Source organism: Monodon monoceros, unplaced genomic scaffold (assembly GCF_005190385.1).
Source record: "Monodon monoceros isolate NGI ecotype Baffin Bay Population unplaced genomic scaffold, NGI_Narwhal_1 Super_Scaffold_5, whole genome shotgun sequence".
Classification (NCBI taxonomy): domain Eukaryota; kingdom Metazoa; phylum Chordata; class Mammalia; order Artiodactyla; family Monodontidae; genus Monodon; species Monodon monoceros.
The window spans coordinates 15,200,861-15,223,963 of record NW_021703782.1 but is presented as its reverse complement, the minus strand read 5'-3'; the positions used below and the strand labels follow the sequence as shown (position 1 = coordinate 15,223,963).

Here is a 23,103-nt window from a genome sequence, read left to right as displayed (position 1 = left end):
GCCGCAGGCAAGGCAGCCGAAAGGGTGAGGGGAGGGCAGCCAGGAACGGAACAGGCATCAGCCCGCAAGGGACGTGTGTAGCCCAGGAGGGGGCCCGGTCACTTCCAGCCGGAGTCTCTCTTCATCTCTTCCTGGGCCTGGCATGTCACCCTGAGTGGAGCAGGCTTACGGCGCATCTCAAGCAGGGAAGCTCTGCGCACCCAAAGCGCCGCAGCAGTCCGCGGCCACCGCCCCGCGAGCGCGCTGGCCAGGCAGGAAGGCGGAGGGGCGGCCTCTGGGTTGGGATTTATGGGTGTCGGGGCTGCATCTGCGCCAGCCTCGGAGCCTGGAGTGGGCGGAGGAGCCGGGCGGGCCGACCGCAGACAGCCCCAGCCTGCCCCCTCCCTCCCCTCCCCGGCCCTGAACTGGGGTTGGGGGAGCTCAGGGCCCCTTTGAAGGAGGGGGGCGCAGGCGGCCTGGGCGAGCTTCGGGGGTCAGCAGGCTCAGCTGTCTGCGAAGTGGGACTCCGGGCCCGTCACCAGGTCACCTCCCCTGACCTCGAGAGGATGGGGACACCCCGGGGAGGACGGCCGCAGCCTCTAGGGGGCTCTCGGGAGAGTAGCCCCGGGCCCCTAGCGGGCGCGGGCCAGGTGGCAGCGCCGGGGCTGAGCTGCGCGGAGGAGGCGGCCTCCCTGGCCAGGGGCGGCGGCAGGGGCGGCCCTGGGATCACATGGGCGGAGGCAGGTCCCGGAGTCCCGGGCGGGCTCTCCCCAGAGTCGGGCAGACGGCTGCGGCGGGAACGGCGGCGTCTCCTCGCCTCCCTCCTTCCTTCCCTTCGTTCCCCGGCCCGGCCGCCCAGCCCGACAGGTGAGCGGGAGCCGGGTGAGCGCGCCCACCTGCGTGCGGTCCGCACGGCCGGCGACCTCCCCGGCCCCGGCGCCCTCGCAGCTCTGCGCGCCCGCGGCCGGCTCGGCGCCCGGACCTCTCCTCCGCGCACGGCCGCTCCCCGCAGCCTCGCCTGCGGTCGGCGCCCCCCGCTAGCTGGGCTTTCCCGTCCCGGGTGCTCCTCCTCCAGCCCCCGGCGTGCGCGGGTACTTTGGTCTCGGAGCTCAGAAGGAGCCAGAAGTGGGCAAGCCGGGCCGACGGTCTGGGCACCTCCCCGCGGCCCCCGGAGCGGAGTCCACTGGCCGGCTCAAAGGTCTGGGAATCCAAGGCATCTGCTAGCCGCCAGCGCCGACCTGGGGCCTGCGGGAGGGACAGAGGCTGGGCCTGGGCAAAAGGGGAAGCCGGAGGGCCGGGAAGAGGGCAGACAGCCCCGCTCGCCCAGGCGCCCTCTCCCCAGGCTCCTAAACGCGGGAAGTGGCCCCAGTGTGCCTGATAGACTCGGGCAGCGTTTGTAGTCTGTGGGCCTCCCCAGGGGCGGCCTCAGGGTGGGCGCTGGGTAGGGCGGTGGCCCAGCCTGGCACTGCAGCTTCCTGCCTGGGTTGGCTCCTGACTGCAGAGCTAGAGGGTCAGGAAATCCTACATGGGTCTGGTCTACAGGGACACTCCCTTGCCCAGTGGAGGGGCAGTGGGTGGGAGGCCTGGGGCCCCAGCTTGCGGGCAGCATCAGTCAGCTCGCCCTGTTGGCCAGCGCCCGGTGGTGGGTGTGCCCTTCTTGGCAGATAAGCCCGTCCTTCTTGCCGGAGCTGCTCGGAGGGCAGCAGACCGCTGGCAGAGGTGGGAAGCCCAGTCTTGCCTACCTGGACCACACGGCCAGGGGCGCGGCAGGCAGCCAGGAGGCCCCTCTGAAGAGCCTGGCCTCACGTGGGCAAGCTGCCCCGTCCCCAGCCAAGTACTTGAGAGTATGTGGTGGTACCACCCCTTTCTGTGCTGTCACCTCTGTTCCCAGAGCGCTGCCCTCCCCCAGAGTGGGGAGGAAGTCCCTTGTGCTATCGGTTTTGGGGACCGGAAACAAGCACTAGGGGGACTTCACCCTGATGGTGGAGGAGGGGAGAGGGAGGAAATGCTGACAGCTACCACCTGTCAGCCCCGCCCGCCCGCCTGCCTGTTCTCAGCAAGCCCCTGTGTAGCACCCCGCCACTCTGCCGAAGACGGGGCAAAGGGGGAACTCAGGAGTCCTGACTTCCCAGGGTGGGGGGGAAGTGGAACTGGGGCACGCAGGAGAAGTTAGTCACTTCCTCTACCCACCTCCACCCACCGCCTGCCCCTGACTGGCTCCTCCGGGGACCTGTCACCCCCTTCTGCCACCTCACAGAGTCCCTTGTGGGGTGAGGGGCAGGCTCCATCTCTCCAACCTCTCTCCCTCAGGTATGGCGCTGACGGTGGACTTGGTGGGACCCGCACCCTGGGGCTTCCGCATCTCGGGCGGCAGGGATTTCCACACGCCTATCGTGGTGACCAGGGTAAGGGCTAGTTCCAGGAGACGGGGAGGTACCCCCTAAGTCAGAGTCTGCCCCGTCCACTTGGTCCTCACAGACACCTTTCTTTTTCTGTTTTGAAGCCAGAGGCCTGCTTCTGGGATTGTTGGCGTGGGCAGGGCTGGGGCCCCGTTGCCATGCGGATGTGGTGGCCACTTCAGAAACAGGCTTCTAGAGAGTGAAAGGGAGCTGGGCCCAACGCAAGGCCTTCTCTTTTCTCCTTGGCCACTAACCCCATACGTGCTGGCAGCCATTCTGGGTGATTATTAGAACAGGAGCCCCGAGCTCTTGACAGTTTTCCTCTGACCCGGGCCCAGGCCAGGGAGTGTTCACGCAGAGGGCCTGCGTGCAGCCATGATTTGATTTGCACGGGCAGGGCTCTCTATCCAGAAGTATTTCCAAGCACAGTTCCTGAAATTCTGCCATTACACGTTCTTTGGGGAGCCCCGTTAGAAGGCCAGCGCTGAGGTGGGTGGCAGGGGGCTGCCACTCCAGCTTTTGGAGGGGATTGGCTGATGGGCTGGGTGGACACCAGCAGGCAGGGAGAGAGATGTTAAAGGGAGATGCAGGCCAGCCTGGTTGAAACCAGCTTCTGTGTTTCTTGGGCAGGACAAGGAAATCCCTTCTTCTCCATCCCTACCTACCTGAGTGTCACCTCAGACTACCTGCTCCTCACCCCCTACAGGTAACTGAGGAGGGCAAGGCCGAAGCTGCTGACCTCCGGCCCGGTGACATTATTGTGGCCATCAACGGTGAGAGTGCGAAGAGCATGCTGCACGCCGAGGCCCAGAGCAAGATCCGCCAGAGCCCCTCGCCGTTGAGGCTGCAGCTGGACCGGTAGGTCCTCCACCGCTGCTGGGCCTGCCAGCACTCTTCTGCCTTCTGCCAGCCCACTGCACAGTGGCCGCCCTCACCCCTTGCTCTCAGCTCCAGTCTGGCCTTCCTGGGCCCTCACGGCTCATCCGTGAGAAGGTCCCAAGCTCTGGGGCTGCAGCAGGGTGGTCTGAGGGGTGTCCCTGTGCCCAGCTGGGCGTGCACTCACAGGCAGAGCAGGCTGGCATCAGCCACCTGGACACCTGGGTTTGACTGGTTCCCAGGTGTGCAGGGTACAGGGCGTGGGCATGAAGTCGGTTGAAGAGGAGAAAGGTGTGCCTTAGGCTGGGTCTGCAGGGCCCCTGCCTCCAAGAGGGGCGGGGGAGAACCTTTGCTCAGATCCTGGGGTGGTGAGGAGTTTGGGGGCTCACTCCCCATAGAACCACTCCGTTGCTCCCCAAGTTGCCTCTCTGGGCCCTGCTGGTGAAGGCAGATTCCCAGGTTCCTAGGACTTCAGCCTGGGGGTGTGGGTGGGAACAGGTGGCTCCCTGGGGGTGGGGCATCCCAGTGAGTCACGGGGCAGGAATGCTGGGCGATTCCCCAGCCAGGAGAGCCCTCTGGGAGGGCCTTGAACCTGAGTCAGGTACCTCTGCTCCGCGCCTTCTCCTCGCCCCTGCCGCCCTACGTCACTGCAGAACCTGGCTCCCGTCTCCTGTGACGCTCTCACGGCCCCGGCCCCTTCAGTGACTATTCTGTACCAGTCTGGCTCATGAGTGTTTACAGGAGTGGGACCCAGAGGAGGAGGGTAGAGAATAGCTCATGGCATCTGGGAAGGGGACCAAAATCTACAAGAAGCTGCAAAGTGGGGCGGGGGAGGGGCAGGGAGCTGCTGACACCATCACTTCCTCTCGGGTCCCTCCAAGAGGGACCCAGCTCCATCAGAGAGGCGGGCCTGGCCGAGGACCCCCAGGCCTCCAGTTCCACGCTGGGCAGGTCAAGGCTCCCTGTCTCTTCTTTCTTTTGCCCAAACCCTTCCTAACCTCCCCCAGTAACCCACCCCCAGGAGACCTCTCCAGCACTCAAAGCCCCAGGCAGGAAGCAGTGCTCTGGGCGGAGCTAGGGCCCAAGCTCCCCTGCTCTGGCCCTAAATTCTCCCCAGGGAGGGAGGCTGAGGCTGTGGCTGGTGTGGCGTGTGGTGACTGAGGTTCCTGCTGACCTCTCCGGAGGCAGTCAGACATCCAGAAACCGTGTAGTGGGACGTGGTGGGCTCATCCCTCACCCTCAGCAGCTCCCAGCCCTCCAATCACCTCCTGTTCGAGACTTCAGCCAGGTTCCACTGGGCAGGGCTTTGGAGGAGGCGGTGGGGCGGGGTGGGGTGGGGGGCGGTCCCTGGGGAGTTGAGGAGGGGGAGCCTTGGTGATTATCAGGGGAGCTGGGCCGCCTTGTTCTCTAGGTCCTTCAGCTGCCTTCATGGCAGGAATGGGGGCTGGCTCTACCCTCTGGTTTACAGGGGGTGGGGTGAGAGGGGAAGACTTTGGAAATCACAGGGAGGGATCCTCTCAAAGGCGGAGCTGATGGGGGACAGGCCCCTGGGCAGAGGGGGCAGCTGGCCCAGCCATTGTTGGCCTTTAGGAATTTGGGCAACTCACTTTCCCTCTCTGGGCTTCAGTTTCTCCAGGGGTGAAAGATAAAGGATCATTTATGTGCAATCAGCAGTCCAAATCAATCTACAAACTGATGCTGACCAGCGACAAAGTCCGGATGAAATGCTCCCCCCACCAAAAAAAAAAAAAGACTAGAAAAGGAAAAGTAAAGGCGAGGCAGGGGGAGGGGTGATGATGTGAGGAGCTCTTAAAGAAATTTTGAATTTATTGAACTTTTTGCTGAAATGATGTCCTTTCTACTTTTTGGTGCTAAATTGTCCTTTCTTTTAAGAAATGATGGTGGTCGTTGAGGACAGTTGTTTGCTGTGAATTTGACAAAGTTAAAAGTTGGCTACCCGATGTCCAAATGTTTTGGACATGTTCCTAATCTTGAGAACCCGGTGACACTCTGTCTCCCTCTGTCCTCTCTTCAGGCCTCAGGTTGCCTCTCCCGGGCAGACCAACGGGGAAAGCTCCCCCGAAGTGCTGGCCACTCGCTTCCAGGTAGGACGGTGCTTCCTGCTGGGAGCCCCACACCCTGAAGTGATGGGGGGCCCCCTTCCCTGCTCTTCCCGGCCCTGTCCTTCCAGGCCCCTCTCTCCGCAGGGCTCCAGGAGGACACACACCGACAGCCAGTCCTCCCTGCGGTCTTCCTGCTCCAGCCAGGCCTCCCTCAGCCCCCGGCCAGGCAGCCCCTTCTCCACCCTGCCCCCCGCCAGCCCCCAGGCCCCCGCGGGAGAGGTGGTGACCAGCCACAGGTGAGTGCAGCGGGTGGGCCCCCTGGCCACCAGGTCCAAGCCGGCCTCTCAAAGTCTCTGTAGCTGGGTTTAGGGGGCCCTAGGGTCACCTCTGTCTCCCGGGGCAGCCTGGTGGCGGGGCCCCCGGCACACACTGTCCATTTCCCCATTTCAGTTTCCAGAGCCTGGCGTACTCCCCGGAACCCACTACTGCTGACCACTTGTCCTACAGGGGCCGCCCCGGAAGCCGACAGGTGAGGATACCTGAGGGGAGGAGAGAGCCTCCTGTCCTGGCTGGTTGCTAGTGGTGCCCGTGGGGCTGCATGTGGCTGGTCCCACCTAGGCGGCCAGCACCACGGTCTCCTAGTAATAGGCACTCTCCTCTCTGGAGCCGGGAGGCCAGAGCTCCGGTGAGGGTCACACTCACTGCACCGGCCCTACCCGTCCAGGCCCAGGTGTCCTTCTACCTCTTACATTCAGACCCGCCGCTGCCTCCCCCCTTCCTGCTGGCTTCCTCCCTTCTCAAGTGTTTCTCTTGGGCCGGGACCGAAATAGTTTAGCTGCTGTTGTTGGGATGATTCCCTTTGGCTGTATCTCTTGAACACATTCCTCCCCATTCCAAGCCCCATGCCCGCCCCCAGCTCCCATCACCCATTCCCCCTCTTCTTCCTCTGACTCAGCCCCCGAGAACCACCAGAGAACCACCAGCCGGCCTGTGGTTCCGACTCCAGTTGCACTTGGCTTACTCTCTGTCTGCCCCCCTCCCCTGCCCTTTTCCCCTGGACACCCTGCCGGCTCCCACTGTCCACTAGTGGCAGCCCAACACCGCCTTGGTGGTATGTCTCCTCTCTAAGGGCGGGGGTGGGGAGGTGAGGAGTGAGGCGGCCAAGAGTCCTGGGCCACAGCTGCTGGGGGCAGAGTTAGTGGGGGCATGTCCAGCCTTTGGGGTGAAGAGGATGAGGCCCAGCTGCTGGAATCCTACCTCGGGTAGATTCTGCATTCCAGAAAGCAGAGCCTTTGGAGATGACTGGGGGAGGGTGCTAGAAACTGGGGGCTCTGGAGAAGGAAAGAACAGGGTCCTCTGGGGGCTGCATAGTAGTGGCTCCCTGGTGACCCTCTGTTGGCCTGCCCAGTGACCCTCCAGGAGACGTGGGCATAGAGATGTATGTATTCAATGAGATCCCGTCTTTAAAGAATTAAAAATGCAGTGGCAGAAATAAGATAAACATGCAAAACAATTTTGGGAAAATTAAGCACTGAGCAGTATGATCTTAATTATAAAAGCAGGAGGCATTCTGGGAGGGGATAGCTGAGTGTGGGCTGGGGTGGCCTGAGAAAGCTTTGTCAGGAATTTTGCTGGATGTCAAAGGCAGGATGGGGTAGGTTTCGGATTAGAGAACGATGAGCTGGGGAGATGGGAACTCCACGGTACAAGCAAGACCTGGTGTGTTGGGGCCTGGGGGCCTTCTCCAGAGAGCTCTGGGCTGAGATCAGCTGGGAATGAGCTTGGTCCACCCTATCCTCCTTCCTCGAAACCGGGGCAAAGGGGAGAGGCGGGTGGGACAGGGAGTGGCTCTTAAACCAGCAGCAGCACCTTGGAAATTGTTAGAAATGCAAGTTCTCAGGCCCCAGCCTAGACTTACTGGATCGGACGCAGGGGTGAGGGGCAGGGTGAGGGCACCCATCCCTGTTCTAAGGAGCCCTCAGGGATCTGATGCACGCACAGATTTGAGGGCCACCCATGTGGTGTGAAGAGGAGCCCTGAGCTGGGTGGCAGGGAGACCTGGGTTAGTCCCACCTCTACTGTGTCACTTTGGACAAGGCATCCTTCCACTCTCTGGGCCTCAGAGTCAGACCCGATGCCCTGAATTCCCTTCTTTCACCCTGAGGCCCCTGGTCATTCTTTCAGCTACTACTTGTGGGGCAGCTGCTTTGTGTCAGGCACCCTTCTAGGCTTTGGGGATGCACAGGTGGAAAAACAGAGAAATTCCTCACCCCGTGAAGCTTGCATTCTGTTCTACAAATGAGGCTGTGGTCAGACGGGGCGGGAGTCACCGGGTTCCACAGCTCCCTCTTGGGAGTCACGGTGCACTTGAGCACCTTAAAGGCTCTGAAAAGTCCTGCCTGTGAGGAAGAAAGATGTTTAATTTTTTAATTTCCTGAACTTACTTAACTGCAGAATTTCTTCGGGGATCCCCCTGCCAATCGCTTATTAACATCCCCCCAACACATTTTGAGAGGGGTTGGCTGGAGACAGCTCTTGATGGACAGGTGAGCAGCTTTTCTAGATCTAGAGATGAAAGGTCGCTTCTGTGAAGGCAGGTGTCACCTACAGGTGACCGGGAGGGAGGTGGGGAGAGGAAAGGTGAAGCTGCTCCAACTAAGGGCGTTGGGCTCCCCTCCACCGGGGTGAGGTGCTCCGGCAGGAGAAAGGTGGCAGAGGTGACTACAGATGAGGTGCCCCTGCCCCAGGCTCTTGTGGCCATGGCCTTGCTGCTGGCTCCTGAGTGGGCTGAGGCTGTGCTGGGCCCAGGGCGAAGAACATCAACAGACCTTACAGAAACCGGAAGTTGCCCCCTCTGGAGAGGCACACACTTGGGTGAGCAGATGTAAAGTGAAAACAACCCCTGTCCCTCCGGCCGTCATGAGGACCTGGCCTGAGAAGGGAGTCAGGGTGGATTTCAGCCCTCCCTCCCCGCTGGCCGGTGCCCCCGTGCAGGGCACACGCTGGCCTGTCTAGGACAGCGAGATCGGACATCATTCTTGAGTATCTGGTGCCAGTTGTCCTTCCTGAGTTGACCGCATGGAAGCAGCTGGGCACCCAGGAGCCTAGGCGTGGACTCCCAGCCCTGGCTCCCACTTCCCAGGTGGCTTGGATTGGCCACTTTGCTTTCTGACCCTTAATCCCCTTACCTGTAGAAGCCCAAGAACAGAAGAAGAATGCAGGCTAGTGCAAGAGGGCCAGTGGGTGAGGGTCTAAGGGCTTTTTGTTTTTAATTTAAAAAAAAATTTTTCTTAAAAACATTTTTTAGGGCTTCCCTGGTGGCGCAGTGGTTGAGAGTCCGCCTGCCGATGCAGGGGACACGGGTTCGTGCCCCGGTCCGGGAAGATCCCACATGCCGCGGAGCGGCTGGGCCCGTGAGCCATGGCCGCTGAGCCTGCACGTCCGGAGCCTGTGCTCCACAACCGGAGAGGCCACAACAGTGAGAGGCCCGTGTACTGCAAAAAAAAAAAAACACCCCAAAACCAAAAAAACCCCACATTTTTAATTTATTTATGGCATGTGGGCTCTTACTTCCCCAACCAGGGATCGAACCCTTGCCCTCTGCAGTGGAAGCACGGAGTCCCAACCACTGGACTGCCAGGGAAGTCCCTATGGCTGTTTTTTTTAGCTCTGTGAAGTTTCTGTTTTCAGGTTAAGAAGTCATGCAGCTTTTCCACTTGACCCCATAATTCATCCCCAACTTTGAACTTTAAAATCGAGGGCATTTTCCTTTCCAGGAGACCATGCCCTCAGCCGGTGCACCTTGGCCGGCCTGGTCGTCTCTGAGGCTGTCCTTTCCATTGGGGCTGGCCACGGAGAGGGAGCAGAGTAGGGGAGGGTGCAGAGTGCAGGCCGGAAAACAGGGAGACTGAAGGCAAGATTTCCAGGTAGAGAACAGGTGTAGGAGCCCAAGAGGGACAGCACACATCGAGCAGGGGGCTCTGCTGTGGGGACCTGGCTCCCCAAGGCGCTGTGGGGCAGGAGCAGACCTTCCAGGGCAGCCGGGAGAGGCTGGTAAGCCCAGACCCTGGCCATTTCAGAGGAAGGACCAGAGGGTGTAGGAGACAGGACTTTTGTGCGGCCTGAGCCCTGACTCCAAGAGGGGTCTTGGCCCTTTATGTTTCCTGTTCCTCATTGCAAAAGGGTCAGCTTACTTTCTCTCTGCTCATTCTGCCTGCCAGGCCCCAGTGTGCAACATCTTTGCAAACACATCGTGTGAGATGGCAGAGGAACAGCCGTGGTGGCCCCTCACGCTCATCTTCATCCTGCCCCTTGCCCAGTCCCCTTAGGGCAGCAGGCTCACCCTTCTAGAGCTGGGTGCTGCCCTCCCTCCCCTCGGGGACTCAGCAGGAGCAGTTGCAGGCGGCTGCTGACCCCCGGTTCTGCGAGCTGGTTGGGTGGGGCTACTGGTCAGCGAGGGCCGGGGCCCCCTGGTGGTGGGCCTGGGGAACAGCTGGGTTCGGCTGCCCAGATGGGTGTGCTGGCCCCAGGCCCGGCCGCCGACTCCTCCCCTGGTGCCTCTCCTTCCCGCAGGCCGGCCTGGGCCGTGCTGGCGACTCGGCTGTGCTGGTTCTGCCGCCGCCGCCTTCCCCAGGTCCCCGTTCCTCCAGCCCCAGGCTCAGGTACCAGTGAGTTCTGGAGGGTGGGGTGGGATCTTGGAGGGCCTGGGAGGGGCAGGAGACAGGCTTCCCAGAGAGGGATGGGGGGTCCCCCCCTTCCCTAACCCCCGTCCACTTTCCTCTGGCCCCCAGAATCCCTTTTACCCCCCCGGGACACTCTTTCTTTGTCCTCATGCTCATCCCAACCCCTGGGAACGGGGCCCTCACTCCTGGCTGCCTCCTTCCCATCCCTGCAGCGTGGCCTCGGAAGGGGAAAGCCACCTCCTGAGAGAGGACTCAGAAGTCTTCAAAATGCTGCAGGAAAATCGCGAGGCACGGGTGGCCCCCCGGCAGTCCAGCTCTTTTCGGCTCTTGCAGGAAGCCCTGGAGGCTGAGGAGAGAGGTGAGCCCCCGGGGGGCTCGGGTAGGAGAAGGATGTTCCCCCAGGACACGCTGGACCCCCGACTGGACATGTTATTAAATTAGTATTTGTTAAGTGCTCATCATGGGAGTGGGCTCTGACTCGTAGAAGCCACAGCCCCTGCACTACAGGAGCTTACGGTCTGGTAGGAGTTACTGGGGTGCAACCCAGAGGTGCTGGCTGGGATCAGGGGAAGTGCCAAGGGAACGATAAATGTGGGCGGTGTGTACTGGGTCTCCAAGGACGGCTTCATGGAGGAAGAAGAATCTGACTGGGCCCTTGAAGAAAGATCAGGACTTTCACAAAGGGCCTTAAGATGGTGGCCGGGAGCAGTGTGGAATGTGGAGGCTGGAGCCGCAGGGCTCTGGGGTGGGACTGACAGGACACTGGGGCCTGGCTGCATGGACTGTGGCCACGAAGGTTAAGTCCTGGCTGTGAGGCCTCGCATGCCAGGCCTGAGGAGCGTCCCAACCCAGGAGGACCTGTTAAATAACGCCAGGCGGTGTGTGAGGTGCCGAAGTGAACAACAGAGATACAGGCTTCTGCCAGCCGTCCAGTTGCTCATTCGAGACGTTTGCCGAGTTGTCTGATGGACCAGTCATGTGCTGTGGAGATCGAAGGCGGTCAGGACCCACGTCTGCCCCACCAGGAACTCTGTTTATTGGGAAGACTGGCTGCCAAGCTGCCCAGGAAGTGGACCGTGCCTCAGGAGTTCGTGTGGGTGCATGGGGAGTAGGGGGTGAGGGGGGCACTGCCATGGTCCAGGGGAGAGATGAGGAGGGCCTGGCCTGGGCAGTGGTATCAGGGAGAGAAAGGATGGGACAGTCAGAAGTATTTGACTGGCACAATCACTGGTACCTCGGGGCTGGTTCCAACTCTGATGTTTCGGAGACAAGGTGAGAAGGTTTGGAGCAGAGCTTGTCCATCACTACCCTGAGGCCTCGGCAGGCCCTGGGAGGGGGCGCGGGGAGAGGCGGAAGGGTGGGGGGAGGGCAGCGCAGACAGATGGTGACTTCACCCCTGGAGTCACGGGGTCCTCGGCTACAGATGAGGACCACACCTGCTAACATCCGTGCAGTTCCAAGGCTCAGGCACAATAATGCACGTGAAGGCCCCTTGGAAACTGTACAGAGGTGCTGTGGTGCTGTTATTATCTATTATTATCATCTCTTGATATCATCATCACTGGGTCAGGAGAGAGGAAATGCCTGCTTGGCCTGACGTGTCAGACACCAAGCAGACACTGCTCAGGCTGCCTTAGCTTGCTCCCTGCCCTTGACCAACCTCAGCCAAGGATCTGGGGTGATCACTTCCTTCCCCCATGACCCCCTCTCATGCCCAGGCTTACTTTAGAGGTCCGCTTGTAAGTGCACCTTTGACAAGGTTCTCTTTGGAGCTGTGTTGGAGGAGGTGGAGTGGGCATCAAAAATACAGCCTGATGGCACTGCCGTGGGCGAGCTCTGATGTGTTTGTCTGTCCTCCCCACCCTTATCCCCCACCCCCCACAGGTGGCACACCCGCCTTCCTGCCCAGCTCGCTGAACCCCCAGTCCTCCCAGCCCACTTCCAGGGCCCTGGCCATCCCACCCAAGCTCCACACGTGTGAGAAGTGCAGCGCCAGCATCGCGTGAGTGCTGGCGGCCTCGGGGGCAGGGCACACCCCGCAGGGCGGGGGCCAGGGGCCAGGACGCTCTCAGGAGGGGCCTGCATGGCTCCACTAGCCAGGGACCCTGCGGGGAGCATTGCTACAGTGGATCTGTGATGGGCTCAGGGGTCACTTCAGCCTTCTTAGGGTGCCTGCACTGGCTTTTTCCCTGCTGTCTCTCCTCTTCCTCGGTTTCTTTCCCCGCCTCCCTGGAGGAGGAAGAAATGCTACTGCTTTCGATTTCTCTCCAACCATCTCAAAGCCTCTGCAGATCTGCCTCTGGATGAGGTGCCTCCTCTTGGAAACTCTTGCTGTTACTTCCTCCTCCCCCTCTTTGGAATGGGATGCGTTTTCCAGAGGTAGGCCCATTTTTCTCATTATAAGGCAGCCACATTCTCTGGAAAATTGAACCCTGCCCCCCCCCAGATAAATTTCTTCCGTGCACAGTGGTGAGGGTCAGATGACTCATTTTAGGCGAACCCCTGGCCTCCGTGGGCCTCCGTGTGCCATCTGCAGAACGCGACACTGCCCAGCACTGCTGTGCAGGCCCAAGGAAGGGGTCCTATACGGTGTTTCTCAAAGATCGGCAGCTGGACCTCTGAGGGATTTCGGGCCCACACCCCCAGAGTTTCCTCTTCGGGAGGTCCCTAGCCCCAGAGTTTGCATTTCCAATTCATCCCCAGGTGATGTGATGCTGTGGGTCCTGGCACTGGGACCGCATTTTGAGAATCACTGCTCTATTAACAATCCACAAGATTCAGGATGGTGCTTGTCTGCCTTTGTGTGTGGGAGGAATGACTTTTTAAAAATTGGGGTTCGGGGATGTGGGCTGGGGGTTTGTTGAACGGAGATTCCTGAGGGCAGGCCTGGGGAGTCAAGTGACTGAGATTTTGGGACCTTACCGGGTCCTGACTCTGGGCTGGAAACTGGGTTCCCTGAGAATGGGAATGGTGGCTTCGTGCTTGGTGTTCTCCCCTCTCTCCTCCCCCCTAGGCTAATGGCTCTCTCCTCTCTGTGCCCCCCCCCCCCCCCCCCCCCCCCACGAGGGTGCGCCCCCCGCCGCATCCCCCCCCCCCCCCCCCCCACCCCGCAGGAACCAGGCCGTGCGTATCCAGGAGGGGCGGTACCGCCATCCGGGCTGCTACACCTGCGCTGACTGTGGGCTGAACCTGAAGATGCGAGGGCACTTCTGGGTGGGGGACGAGCTGTACTGCGAGAAGCACGCCCGCCAGCGCTACTCCACACCGCACACCATCAACTCCCAGGCCTGAGCGCCCGGCTGCGCTCTCAGACCGCCCTCCACTCTGCAGGCACCTCCGCACCCGGGCCGCGCCAATATCAAGTTGGCCTGGAAAGGCGATGGGGGCTGGTGAGGCCCCTTCCTCCTCGCTGAGTGAGGCCAGAGGCTAGGACCTGCCTGTGCTGTGGGTGAGGGCAGCCTCACCTTCCCAGGGCTCTGCTGGATACTCTCGCGTCCCCCTGCTGGACAGGCTCTGCGTCAAAGTGCGAAGTGGGTGCTGCCTTGGACACCTTTGTGTACCAGGGGTTAAGCAGGCTGGGACATGGAGAGAAGTATCTGGAAGGAGAGGGCTGGGCCAGAGGCTACAGGTATTCACTGTGTAAAGTTTTCAACATACGAGCTCTATAAATATATACTGTACGTGGACAAAATAAAGTAGGTGCCCCTCTTTTCTCTCGTTCCCTGCCCCAGCCCCTGGGGATGAGCTTCTCCCTACCACTGGGTGGAGAGTCTTCCTACGTACAATTTTTCTCCCCTCTTATTTCCGCCTCCCTCAAACCTCCACCCTACCACGTGCCTCAGCACGTGGCGCTCCCGACTGAAGACACCCACCCCTGTTAGTGGAGGGTCGTGCTCTTCCTGGACCCTCTTTTAAAGATGTGTGTTTTATTGGGATGATCCCTGGTAGAGGAATGAGTTTCTCACTGGGAGCCCGAGAGGGGAAGGGATGCTAGAGGGCCAGCAGCAAACAGGAAGCAGGCCCTGAGACTCCTGCCCAGGCCTGTCTCCGCGAGACAGTATCTGCGCTGGCGCTCTGTGCCCCTTGCTTTACTTGGTATGGAGGCTGCTTGCCCTGCTGACGCACCCAGGGGAGCTCGGTGGGCCAGAGAGGGGGCAACATCTAAAGAACGTCCTGCGCTTGCCTGATTCTGTCTGCACCCGTTTGAGAAAGCTTATCCCAGGAGTAACCTTGGACAGGGCTGTGAGTTAGCTTTCCCTGGGAGGGACAACCCTGCAGCGCTCCTACCCTGAGGACCAACACCCTCCAAGCCAGGGTTGGTCTGCCTGCCCCTTCCCTGGGAGCCCCAGCTGGCTTCGCTGGTGGTTGATTTGAAAGCTGCCGCTAGGCAGGGGGACAGTGGTCCTCTGCCAGATTTTTGGCTTGATTCACCCATCACTCCCAGTCCTAATTCCAGAGGACACTTCAGAAAGGTGCATGGGTGCTGCTGTGTGCTCTAGACCTACCTTATCGTCCACTCAGCCTGAGGGAAAAGATCAAAGCTGGGCTTCAGAGGGTGCTTTGTGCTATCTGGCTCTTTTGGGAAGGAATCTTGGCATAGACTGTGTAGTATTGCCTCCCCAGGCACCTTGATGTAATTTACACCTTGCTATAATTGTCTCACCTTTTGCCTGGATGGCTGTCTTTATTTTCATAGGAAAGATCAAGGCTGTCTGCGGCTCAGGAGTTGTCAGGCCAGAACTGTCTGGTCCCAAGTGGGATGGGCTCCTTGGCGCCACCTAGTGTCAGGTGTAGCCCTTGGCGGGGAGAATGCTCACAAAAGGGGATTCACTCCTCTGTAAATTCTCAGGTCCTGGCACAGTGGGAGTACAGAGATAGAGCACTTTTCTGGCTTTGCTAAAGATAATAGTCAAGTGGCAGCGACTGAGATGGCATGAATGAAATAATGTTACATGGTAGTGAGTGTAAAGAACTCGTGCTGAACAGACAGGAGCGCCCTGAGAGTTCAGAGCAGGGGCCGTGGGTGTGAGAGGAAGAAAGGACACAGACAGATGGAGGAGAGAAATGCAGAGTGAGGGGCTGAGTGCAAGTGGCATGATCAGTTTAGGGCAGCGGCTGAAAGCGACACTGAGATAAGATTGGAAAGGAAGATGGGAGCCTTGAATGTTGTAAGATATGGTTTGAATTTCTCCTTGCAGCTCTGGGGACACTGAAACATTTTCAGCAGGTAAGTGAGAGGTTGGAAAAGGGTGTGTTAGAATCTTAATATGGTCATATCTTCGCCTGTAACAAACCATGCTGGGCTAGCAGTGCTCTAAGGAATGGAGAACCAAGGGGGAGTGGAGGCCCATGGGAAATGGGTAGGCCAGTGAGTTGTTGAATGCCTTTCGAAGAGCGGACGGGGGTTCAAGCTAAAATCCACCTCTCTGCGTCAGCCAGCTCTCCTCCCCGGGGCCAGAGGGTTTCAGCATCAGAGCTCTCTGCAGCCACACAACTAGCCCGAGCTTGGGGGTGAACTTCTTCGGAAGACGGAGTTATTAGTCCATCTCATTTGTCAGCAGAGAAGGTTGGGGGAGGCCTTTGGTCTCTGCCCAGCTGTGTACACCCACCCCCTTTGACCCAGACGTGCTGGGGTGGGGAGGGGGCACCGCCCAAACATGCGGCCGTTATTTGTCCAGTGCTGTGCCCTTTTTACTTTTTCTTCATTTTGGGGAATAACTTCAGAAATGATGACAGATTCGAGTTAGAAGCGACCTGAGAGAGCGTCTGATACAGGCTTCTATTAGAGATGAGAAAACCACTTTCCCAAAGTGACACCAATAGATAATTCTAAAGTGCTTTAAACTCCGGTCCTCACCATTCTGAAGTAGGTACTGTTGTCATGCTTGTTGTGTAGATGAAGAAAGCAACGACAGGGAGGCTAAGTCGCTGGTCTAAGAGCTCCTAGCAGTAAGGGGAGGGTGCAAAGGATGAGCCAGGAGCCTGACTCCTGGGTTTCTGGTTTGCCCTGGGGTGTGCTTGCCCTTCCCTTCCAGGCCATAAGGGAGGTCACCACAGCTTCCAGCCATCTCTAATCTGGCAGGAGCTGCCCTAGGCTCTTGGCTTTGCCCTTCCTCGCACAGGGCCTAGCTCAGCGCTGGGCTGGCAGGAAACATGCTTCCTGAAGCTGGGATTTCCCCATGGAGGCTGGGAGGCATCGAGCATCCCTGGCCTCAGCCTGAAGGATGACTCTGCTGGGCTACCATGTGTCTCAGGAACTCACGGTAGGTGCTCACCCCTCAGCTGGGCAGCGAGGGGGTGGCTGTGCTGCCCCTCCCATTCCTTGAAGCATCACTCAAAGGGAGATGATTCTCCTCTGGTAGGAGGTGGGGTGAAGGAGAAACAGCCCTCCGGGCGGTGAAGGCCTGGCCCAGCTCCGGGCCTGGGGCTGCCACAGTCAGGGCAGCAGAAGGCAGATGGGAAGGCAACATGTTGGCCCTCAACTGCGAGGGATCCCAGCTGCCCTGAAGATTCTGGCATAACTGCATGGAGAGGGGAGAATGGCCTGGAGGGGAGTGTGCCGTGTGTGTGTGTGTGTGTGTGTGTGTGTGTGTGTGTGTGTGTGTGTGTTCTGTGTGTGGTTTGAGCCCACACAGAGCCTTGTGCTGAGACACTGCATTCCTGCTGGCTGGGCTTCCTGCTCCAGATGCATTCCTGCCCCAGAGTCACCACGGAGACTGCTTGGAATCTGGCCCTACATTCTCCAAATTCAGGACAAGATCTGGCAAAGGGTCCCTCACTTTACCTCCCCATCCTCTGACTTTGGAGGGAGGAAGCCACCTGATGGCCAGCCCTCCTCCTCTCCTCCCCAGGGAGGCCTGGCGTGGGATCTTCACGGGCTGTTGGACTTGGGTAAAGCAGTTCCCCCAGGCCCAGGTTTCCCTCTCTGTACCTGGGAAAGAGGAAGGTGGGGGGGCAGTGCTTTCCAGGAGGATAGGGTTGGGAGGCAGCAACCCAGAGAACCCGCAGCTAGCAGGGAAGAGGTTGGCCTGAAAAATCAAGGTGTTAAGAGAGGCTCTCATTCTTCCCCGGGCTTAGCTGTAGGCCTGTTTCCCAAAGTTAGAATGTTGTAGTTCGTGACTCTGATTGCTGACGGCTCCTGCGTAGGGTGCTGGCAGAAGGGAAGGAGGGAGCTGGAGGTGGGCAGACTGTCTTCTCCCTCCCAGTTAATAACCACTTGCTCCCAACGCCTCCAGCTCCAGCTCCGGCCTCCTCCCCCAGAGGCTCAGGTGCAAGTTTGCACGTCCGCCAGCTCCCTTATCTCCCTCCAGGGAATTTAGGTCCTGCTGGGAGTTTTCCAGCCTGGTGGTCGCCTTCCTCAGGAGGCTGAGGTTTCCTTAGAGGCCACCATCCCATCTGGTCACCAGGCTGTCTCACCGTCAGTGTCTGCCTGGGCTGCCGGCCCCCTGTCAGGGTGGTTGGGGGGTGGAATCCCACGGACCCAAAGAGTTCGGGGGCGGGGACCGGAGAGCATTTACACTTCCAGCACTTCAGGCTTGCCCTCCTGTCCCCCCTGTTTCGCTTCCCCGGATCCTGAAGCCCCCTCCCCCCGCGCCAGCCCCCAGCTTTAGGGTACCCGGGTGAGGAAGAGATGTGGGACGAGGAGGGGGTTCAGATCTAGCCCAGAACCCAAGGCGCTCTGCAGTTGTTGGAAAGGATCTTCCTGTGTCGGGAGTCACTTCCCCCTTTGATCGCGCCAGGTTTCTGAGTGGCTGAGTGACTTGCCCCAAGGCACACAGCTGGGAGCGCGGGTACGCCGGTGTCCAGGTCCGCTCTCTTCCCTCCGCCTGCACGTGCGGCTCCATTTCCTTCCGCGCTCGCGTCCGGTCGCCGCCGCCCCTCATCCCCGCCCGGGTTCATTTCGGCGGCAGGAAGACAGACCCCGCTTGGAAACCGAGGGCGGGGTGACCCCGCGCCACGAACCAGACGGCGTCTCCGGGCAGGGCTCCCCGCTCCACGTCCGGGGTCGGCAGTGCGGGGCCGCCCGGGGCCCGAAGGACGGCAGATCGGGGCCCGCGCCCCGCCGGCACTGGGCGCGGGGGGGGGTGGGACCAGGCCCCGCCCCCGCGGCCCCTCTCCGAGCGCCCGCACACCTGCGCACCCCTCCCGCCGTCCCTCCCCCATCCCCGCTGGGAGTGTCCGGGGGCCTCGCCCAGCCAGGTCCGGACGCGCACCCGACAGCGGCGCGGGGACGCCGGCCGGGATCGCTCCGTCCGGCTGCAGCGGCCACGGCCGGGGCGCCGTGTCGGGGCCGGGATTGGGGCCATGCTGGGCCGGCGGCGCGTCTTCGCCGTGGAGCCGCTGGGCGGCCGGGGTGAGTCGCCCACCCCGGGGCCGGCCGGGACCTTTGGCCTGGAGCCGACTCCCGTGCCCGGGCCCCTGTCTGCGCTCCCCGCCCCACCCGGCACAGCCCGCCCGACCTCGCTGCGCCCTCCTCGCCGCTTCCCTTAGGAAGGGCCGGGGGATCGCGCCTTGCCCGTTGGAGACCCTCTGGCTTCTGGCGTTAAACCGACCGCCACCTCCATCCCATTTCCTCCGAGTCCACTTCCCTCTAATTCCCGGTATGGATCCTCCTCTGACCGGCCCCTGCCCCAGCCCGCAGTTGCGAAAAGCTCTCTCCGCGGCGGCGGACCCCTTTCCAAAGGAGCCGCGCAGGGGTGGACTTCCTGGTCGACTTCCTTGCCCAGAGGGGCCTGGTTTGGCATCCCGTTCCAGCTCTCCCGCGTGGCGGGCAGGGAGACGAAGGCGGCCCTCCATCGTCTCCAGCCTCCGTTTCTGCATCCTTACAGTCGGGGCACCCAGATCGCAGGAGAGCCTGGCACAGGCCAGGAGAGCTGTAGGAGAGGACAGTGAATGGGCGATCACGCTGTTTCTCCTCCTGCCCGCCTGGTTCCCTTTCTTCCGTTTAAGTTTTTCCTTTTCAACTCTCCAAAACCTTCTGTTTCTCACTTAAAAGAACAAAAGTCCAAAATGGTTATAGCGATTGTTATTTTTACTACCCATCTCCCCCCAGGAATTCCAGGATGGACTTCCTTTTGCATCCTGATGCCAGTTTGGGCCCAGGCTTCCCTCTTTGCGCCCTTTCCCCTCTCCCTGAGGCTAGGGCACAGTCATACTTCCCCATGGGGAGCACTTGAAGAGGCTACCACTCCCCAGTTATGGCTCAGAGGTCTTAGGCCAAGCTCAGGGGCTGGAGCACGAGGGCTCCCTGGAAGAAAAAGTGCTCCCCCCTCCAAGGCAGATATCACTAACAATTACTTTTGTAAAGGGAACCACATTCTAACATCTCCCAGCCAGGGTTGGAGAGAGATCTGGGCGGGGCTGTGGCCAACCAGTCTCCTCCTGTCCCCTCTGGCCCAGGACACTCCTCAGGGAATGTTGCCAGCTGCCAGGAATACCAGGGGTGTTGGGGCAGCCTGTCCAGCCTGATGACTGATTCTCCTTGCAGATGGGGCTGGCGAGGACCTGGCACGTGGTTGTGTAGTGCCTGGAGTCACCAGCACCTACAGACGGATCCCGGATGCCGCTCCAGGGTGGTCGGCAGACTCCTGCAAGGGGCATGGCCGGCTGAGAGCACCTGGGAGGCAGGTGCCGCTTCTCAAACTGGCCTCCCAGGACTCAGGAGTGGAGATGGTGGTTGGGGACAGGTCCCTAGCCACCTCACCGGGCCTTTCTCAAGACTCTCTGAACTCCGAGCCCATGCAGAACGCTGAGCCCCTGGCCCTGGGTGCCATGGAGCCTCCTGCCCGCCTAAGCCGGCTTCTAGCCAGCCGTAAGCTGGAGCAGGTGCTGGAGCGGTCCCGCCAGCTCCCGACTTCCTCTGCCAGCTTGTCACATTACCGCTCCCCAAAGCCGCCAAGCAACTCTGAGTATGAAATGCCCCTTTTTGGAGCAGGAGGACAGGAGGCCACCAAGGCAGAGAGTGTCCTAGAGGCAGGCCTGGAAGAAGCAGAGGTGGTGAGATGCCTCCGCCCCCCAACTTCTTCTCCCTTACGCCTCATTGATGTGTTGTGTGAGAATGTCTTGCCTCACCCCGCCCCCAGCTGTGTGGAGGTGGGCAGGTCCGGGGCCTGCCCGGCACTTTGCCTGGCTGGGCACTGGGAGGCCAGCTGGGTGTGCGTCCCTCCTCTCACTCATCCTGCCCCCATCTGCTGGCCCCTTAGGGTGCGAGTCTGGTTGAGTTCAGAATTCTCCCCTACCTCACTACGTCCCACAGGTGGGGGGCTTGGGGCCTGAAGCCTGGGCCTGCCTCCCAGGGCAGGGTCTTCGCTACCTGGAACACCTGTGCCTGGTGCTGGAGCAGATGGCGAGGCTGCAGCAGCTCTGCCTGCAGCTGCAGACTCAGAGGGCCCCTGGGGTGAGTGAGCTGTGGGCAGTCGGGCCAGCGGGCAGGCAGGTGAGTGGGGGATGCAGAGGATGGGGGGGGGACCCCTGGAACCAGGACTCCCTTCAGAACAGCCTCAGCCCTCTAGCCAGGCCCTGAAAGCCCATCTCTCCTGTGCACAGGATCGTAAAGAGGAGGAGCCGGCCCTGGCGCCTTCACCTCCACCCTCTCACGCCCCGGGCAGTGAGGTACACGGGCGGTGGGAGCGGCTCAGCCAGACAGAGGAGACAGGTGAGGCGCAGTTGTGTCTCTGTCTGTATCTTGCCTGCCCAGGTCCCCATAGGCAGACCCCCTGAGCTCTGGGCTTGATGAGTGCCTTCCTGTTCCTGGCCTTGGGTAACTGGATTCTCTTTCCGAAGGAGCAAGCACAGCTTCACCCCCAAAGGTAGGGGTGCCCAGCGCCAGCCCTTCCAGGCTGTCAGAGGCCCTGGCAGAGCCAGCTCACACCTTTCCATCCTCCCAGGGGCACAGGGTAGGTGAGGGATGTACGTGGGGGCAGGTGACAGGATGCGGTGGAGGTCGGGGGTGGTTGGGATGTGTGCTAGAAAACGAGAGGATTCCTGTTTGGAACAGGTGATCTGTCCTGGCTGTGCTGACAGCTATCTCTGGGAGCTTGGTCAGGGGTACGTTTTGGGGAGGGGCCCTGGGTGACCCTCTCACCCTCTGCTCAGCGGGATCTCTCCCACTGGAACAAGGTCAAGGTCCTGCTCAACCGGATCCGGTGGAGGAGCCCTCGACCTGCTGAAGCCGCTGCCCCTCCTGATGGCTCTGCCCCCAGGTGAGTCCTGTGGCCCAGCCCAGGGCAGAGGGAGGAGGCTGATGAGCTAGGATGCCAAGATTGCGCTGCCAGTTGTTATCTTCGTCCCTGCAAAATTTGAGACACGTAGTCTTGGAGAGGGTGCTGGAAGAAACAGAAAGTGGTTAAAGCACCCCGTTTATGGATGAGGAGGCTGAGGACTGGGCTGGGGACGGAAGTCATTTTCCCGAGGCCACACGGTGGCAGAGCCAGGACCAAAAGATGGGAAATCCTCATATAAGCCCAGCAAGCCCTCGCCCCTCAAAGCTGACACTTAGGTCACCTCCGTGGGTTTCCCCAGGAAAGCAAGGTAGGGCACACAGCATGCCACAGTGGATGCCGGGGGTTGGGGGGTAGGGGTCTATACTGAATAATTCTGGCGCCTTCAGGGTGGTCACGGGGGGATTATCCCTGTCAGTATCCCCAGGCCTCCTACAATGCTTGGTCAACTCTGGGACCATCGTTACCTTTGTTTCTTCCTCCTAGCCTAGTGCCTCCTTTCTTTCTCCACAGGATTGCATCAAGGGACCTCCCTGAAAGGCCTCCAGGCCAAACCCTCCAGAAGACCTTTATGCCATCATTAGTGGTTAAGAAGCAACGAGCAAAAAACCTTACTGTATGCTGAGACTTCCTGGTGCAGGGATGTAACCCCAGCTGGGGGGAGTGCAGTGAAGTCTTCTTCCTCGCCCTCTGCCCTGTTGCTGCTTCTGGGCACTGCCAGGAAAAGCTGTTGACCCTCAGTTTTCTCTCTGAGGCAAGGGCTGAGTCTTTCTCCTCTGAGCAGCCAAGGAACCCTGGGTCCCTGAGAGGCCCCAAGGTGCAGCAGCTCTCGGGCTCCTCCCTGGTTGCCAGAAATCCCTGGGCTTAGGCAATGTGAACTTACTGATTCATCTGGCGTCCGTGGAGTGTGTTTGGAGTGGTGATCTGTTGGGGCCCAGCGTGTCGCTGGGGACTGTGGGACTGTCAGTGTTGTGAACTGGCTGGATCCAACCATCTCTCTGGAATCATGCACTCAAAGAGTCAGTCTTCAGGGTGAGGTAACTGCAGACGATGGACTTGACCTTCACTCCTGAGCGGACAGTTACTGATCTGGCGTCCTCCCTTCCTCCTCATACTTGCACGGGCAGCCCCAGGACAGAGAAGGGTGCTCTCTTGGCTGCCTCTGCATTGAATCTTGCCTGAAGACTGCACCAGGGATGGGAGTCAAGGACAACATGGGGAACAGCAGAGTAATCTTCAAGGTCTATTCTCAGCTGCTTTACTCCTTACTAGCCTTTCCACGTCACAGCTGAAACCAGAGGCCCATACTAGCTTTTAGACCTTGACAAAAATCCCTTAACTTTTCTGAGCCATAGCTTCCCACTTAATCTCCCAAATGGTATAATGATGCCTGTCCTACCTACCTCACAAGCTTGTTTTGAGGGTAAAGTGAGATTAAACTGTCTCAAAGTGCTTGGTGAATGTTAAATGAATAGGAAAGGGTGTTGGAGGGAGGCTAGACTGGAGGGTGATGGGAAGGTCAGAGGGTAAGGGGGAACTGGGATTGCTAATGGGGACTAAAATGGCCAGTGCTTAGCGGCAAGACTTTGAGCAAGTCATTTCATTGAAGCCTCTCAGGTTTCATAGCTGAGAATAAGGACACTAATTCCTGACCTCCTTATCCCCCAAGGGTTGATGTGAGGACTAAAGGAAATGATTGTGAGAACTCTTTGTAAATGTATACCTAAATATCGTGGAGGTTTATCTTACTATATAGCCTATTAGGTTCCTAGCTCTTTGTTAATTGAGAAAGGGGGAAAGTTTAGTCTCCTGCAGGTACGCAGGAGGTGTGTGGGGAGGGGTGTGCCGCCAACAGAAGGGTAGGGCTAGGGATGGTTGAATCAGA

At 59.9% G+C, this 23,103-nt stretch overlaps 2 protein-coding genes across 16 annotated transcripts; both read left to right on the top strand.

Annotated features, from left to right (window-relative positions):
- The first annotated feature begins 718 nt into the window (after positions 1-718).
- Positions 719-13,704, top strand: PDLIM2 (PDZ and LIM domain 2). Of its 10 annotated transcripts, none has more exons than XM_029203380.1 (10): positions 719-846; positions 2,290-2,384; positions 3,085-3,236; positions 5,290-5,359; positions 5,462-5,613; positions 5,768-5,846; positions 9,890-9,978; positions 10,212-10,357; positions 11,884-12,001; positions 13,113-13,704. In XM_029203380.1, exons 2-10 carry the CDS (start codon positions 2,292-2,294, stop codon positions 13,288-13,290), a joined length of 1,077 nt encoding a protein of 358 aa, XP_029059213.1. In that variant the 5' UTR covers positions 719-846; positions 2,290-2,291; the 3' UTR covers positions 13,291-13,704. The 10 variants fall into 10 exon arrangements, 9 of the variants coding, with proteins under 9 accessions (XP_029059213.1, XP_029059212.1, XP_029059211.1 ...); XM_029203379.1 differs by having other exon boundaries at positions 9,890-9,984; XR_003790842.1 differs by lacking the exon at positions 13,113-13,704 and adding an exon at positions 7,772-7,863 and having other exon boundaries at positions 5,290-5,613; positions 9,890-9,984; positions 11,884-11,996.
- Positions 13,705-17,656: 3,952 nt separating this feature from the next.
- Positions 17,657-22,670, top strand: CUNH8orf58 (chromosome unknown C8orf58 homolog). Of its 6 annotated transcripts, none has more exons than XM_029203871.1 (7): positions 17,657-18,352; positions 19,487-19,995; positions 20,255-20,434; positions 20,545-20,653; positions 20,782-20,807; positions 21,118-21,200; positions 21,732-22,670. In XM_029203871.1, the coding sequence occupies exons 1-7, from the start codon at positions 18,304-18,306 to the stop codon at positions 21,841-21,843; spliced, it is 1,068 nt and encodes a 355-aa protein (XP_029059704.1). In that variant the 5' UTR covers positions 17,657-18,303; the 3' UTR covers positions 21,844-22,670. The 6 variants fall into 6 exon arrangements, with proteins under 6 accessions (XP_029059704.1, XP_029059703.1, XP_029059699.1 ...); XM_029203870.1 differs by having other exon boundaries at positions 17,660-18,352; positions 21,094-21,200; XM_029203866.1 differs by having other exon boundaries at positions 17,663-18,352; positions 20,782-20,894; positions 21,094-21,200.
- The last annotated feature ends 433 nt before the right edge of the window (positions 22,671-23,103 follow it).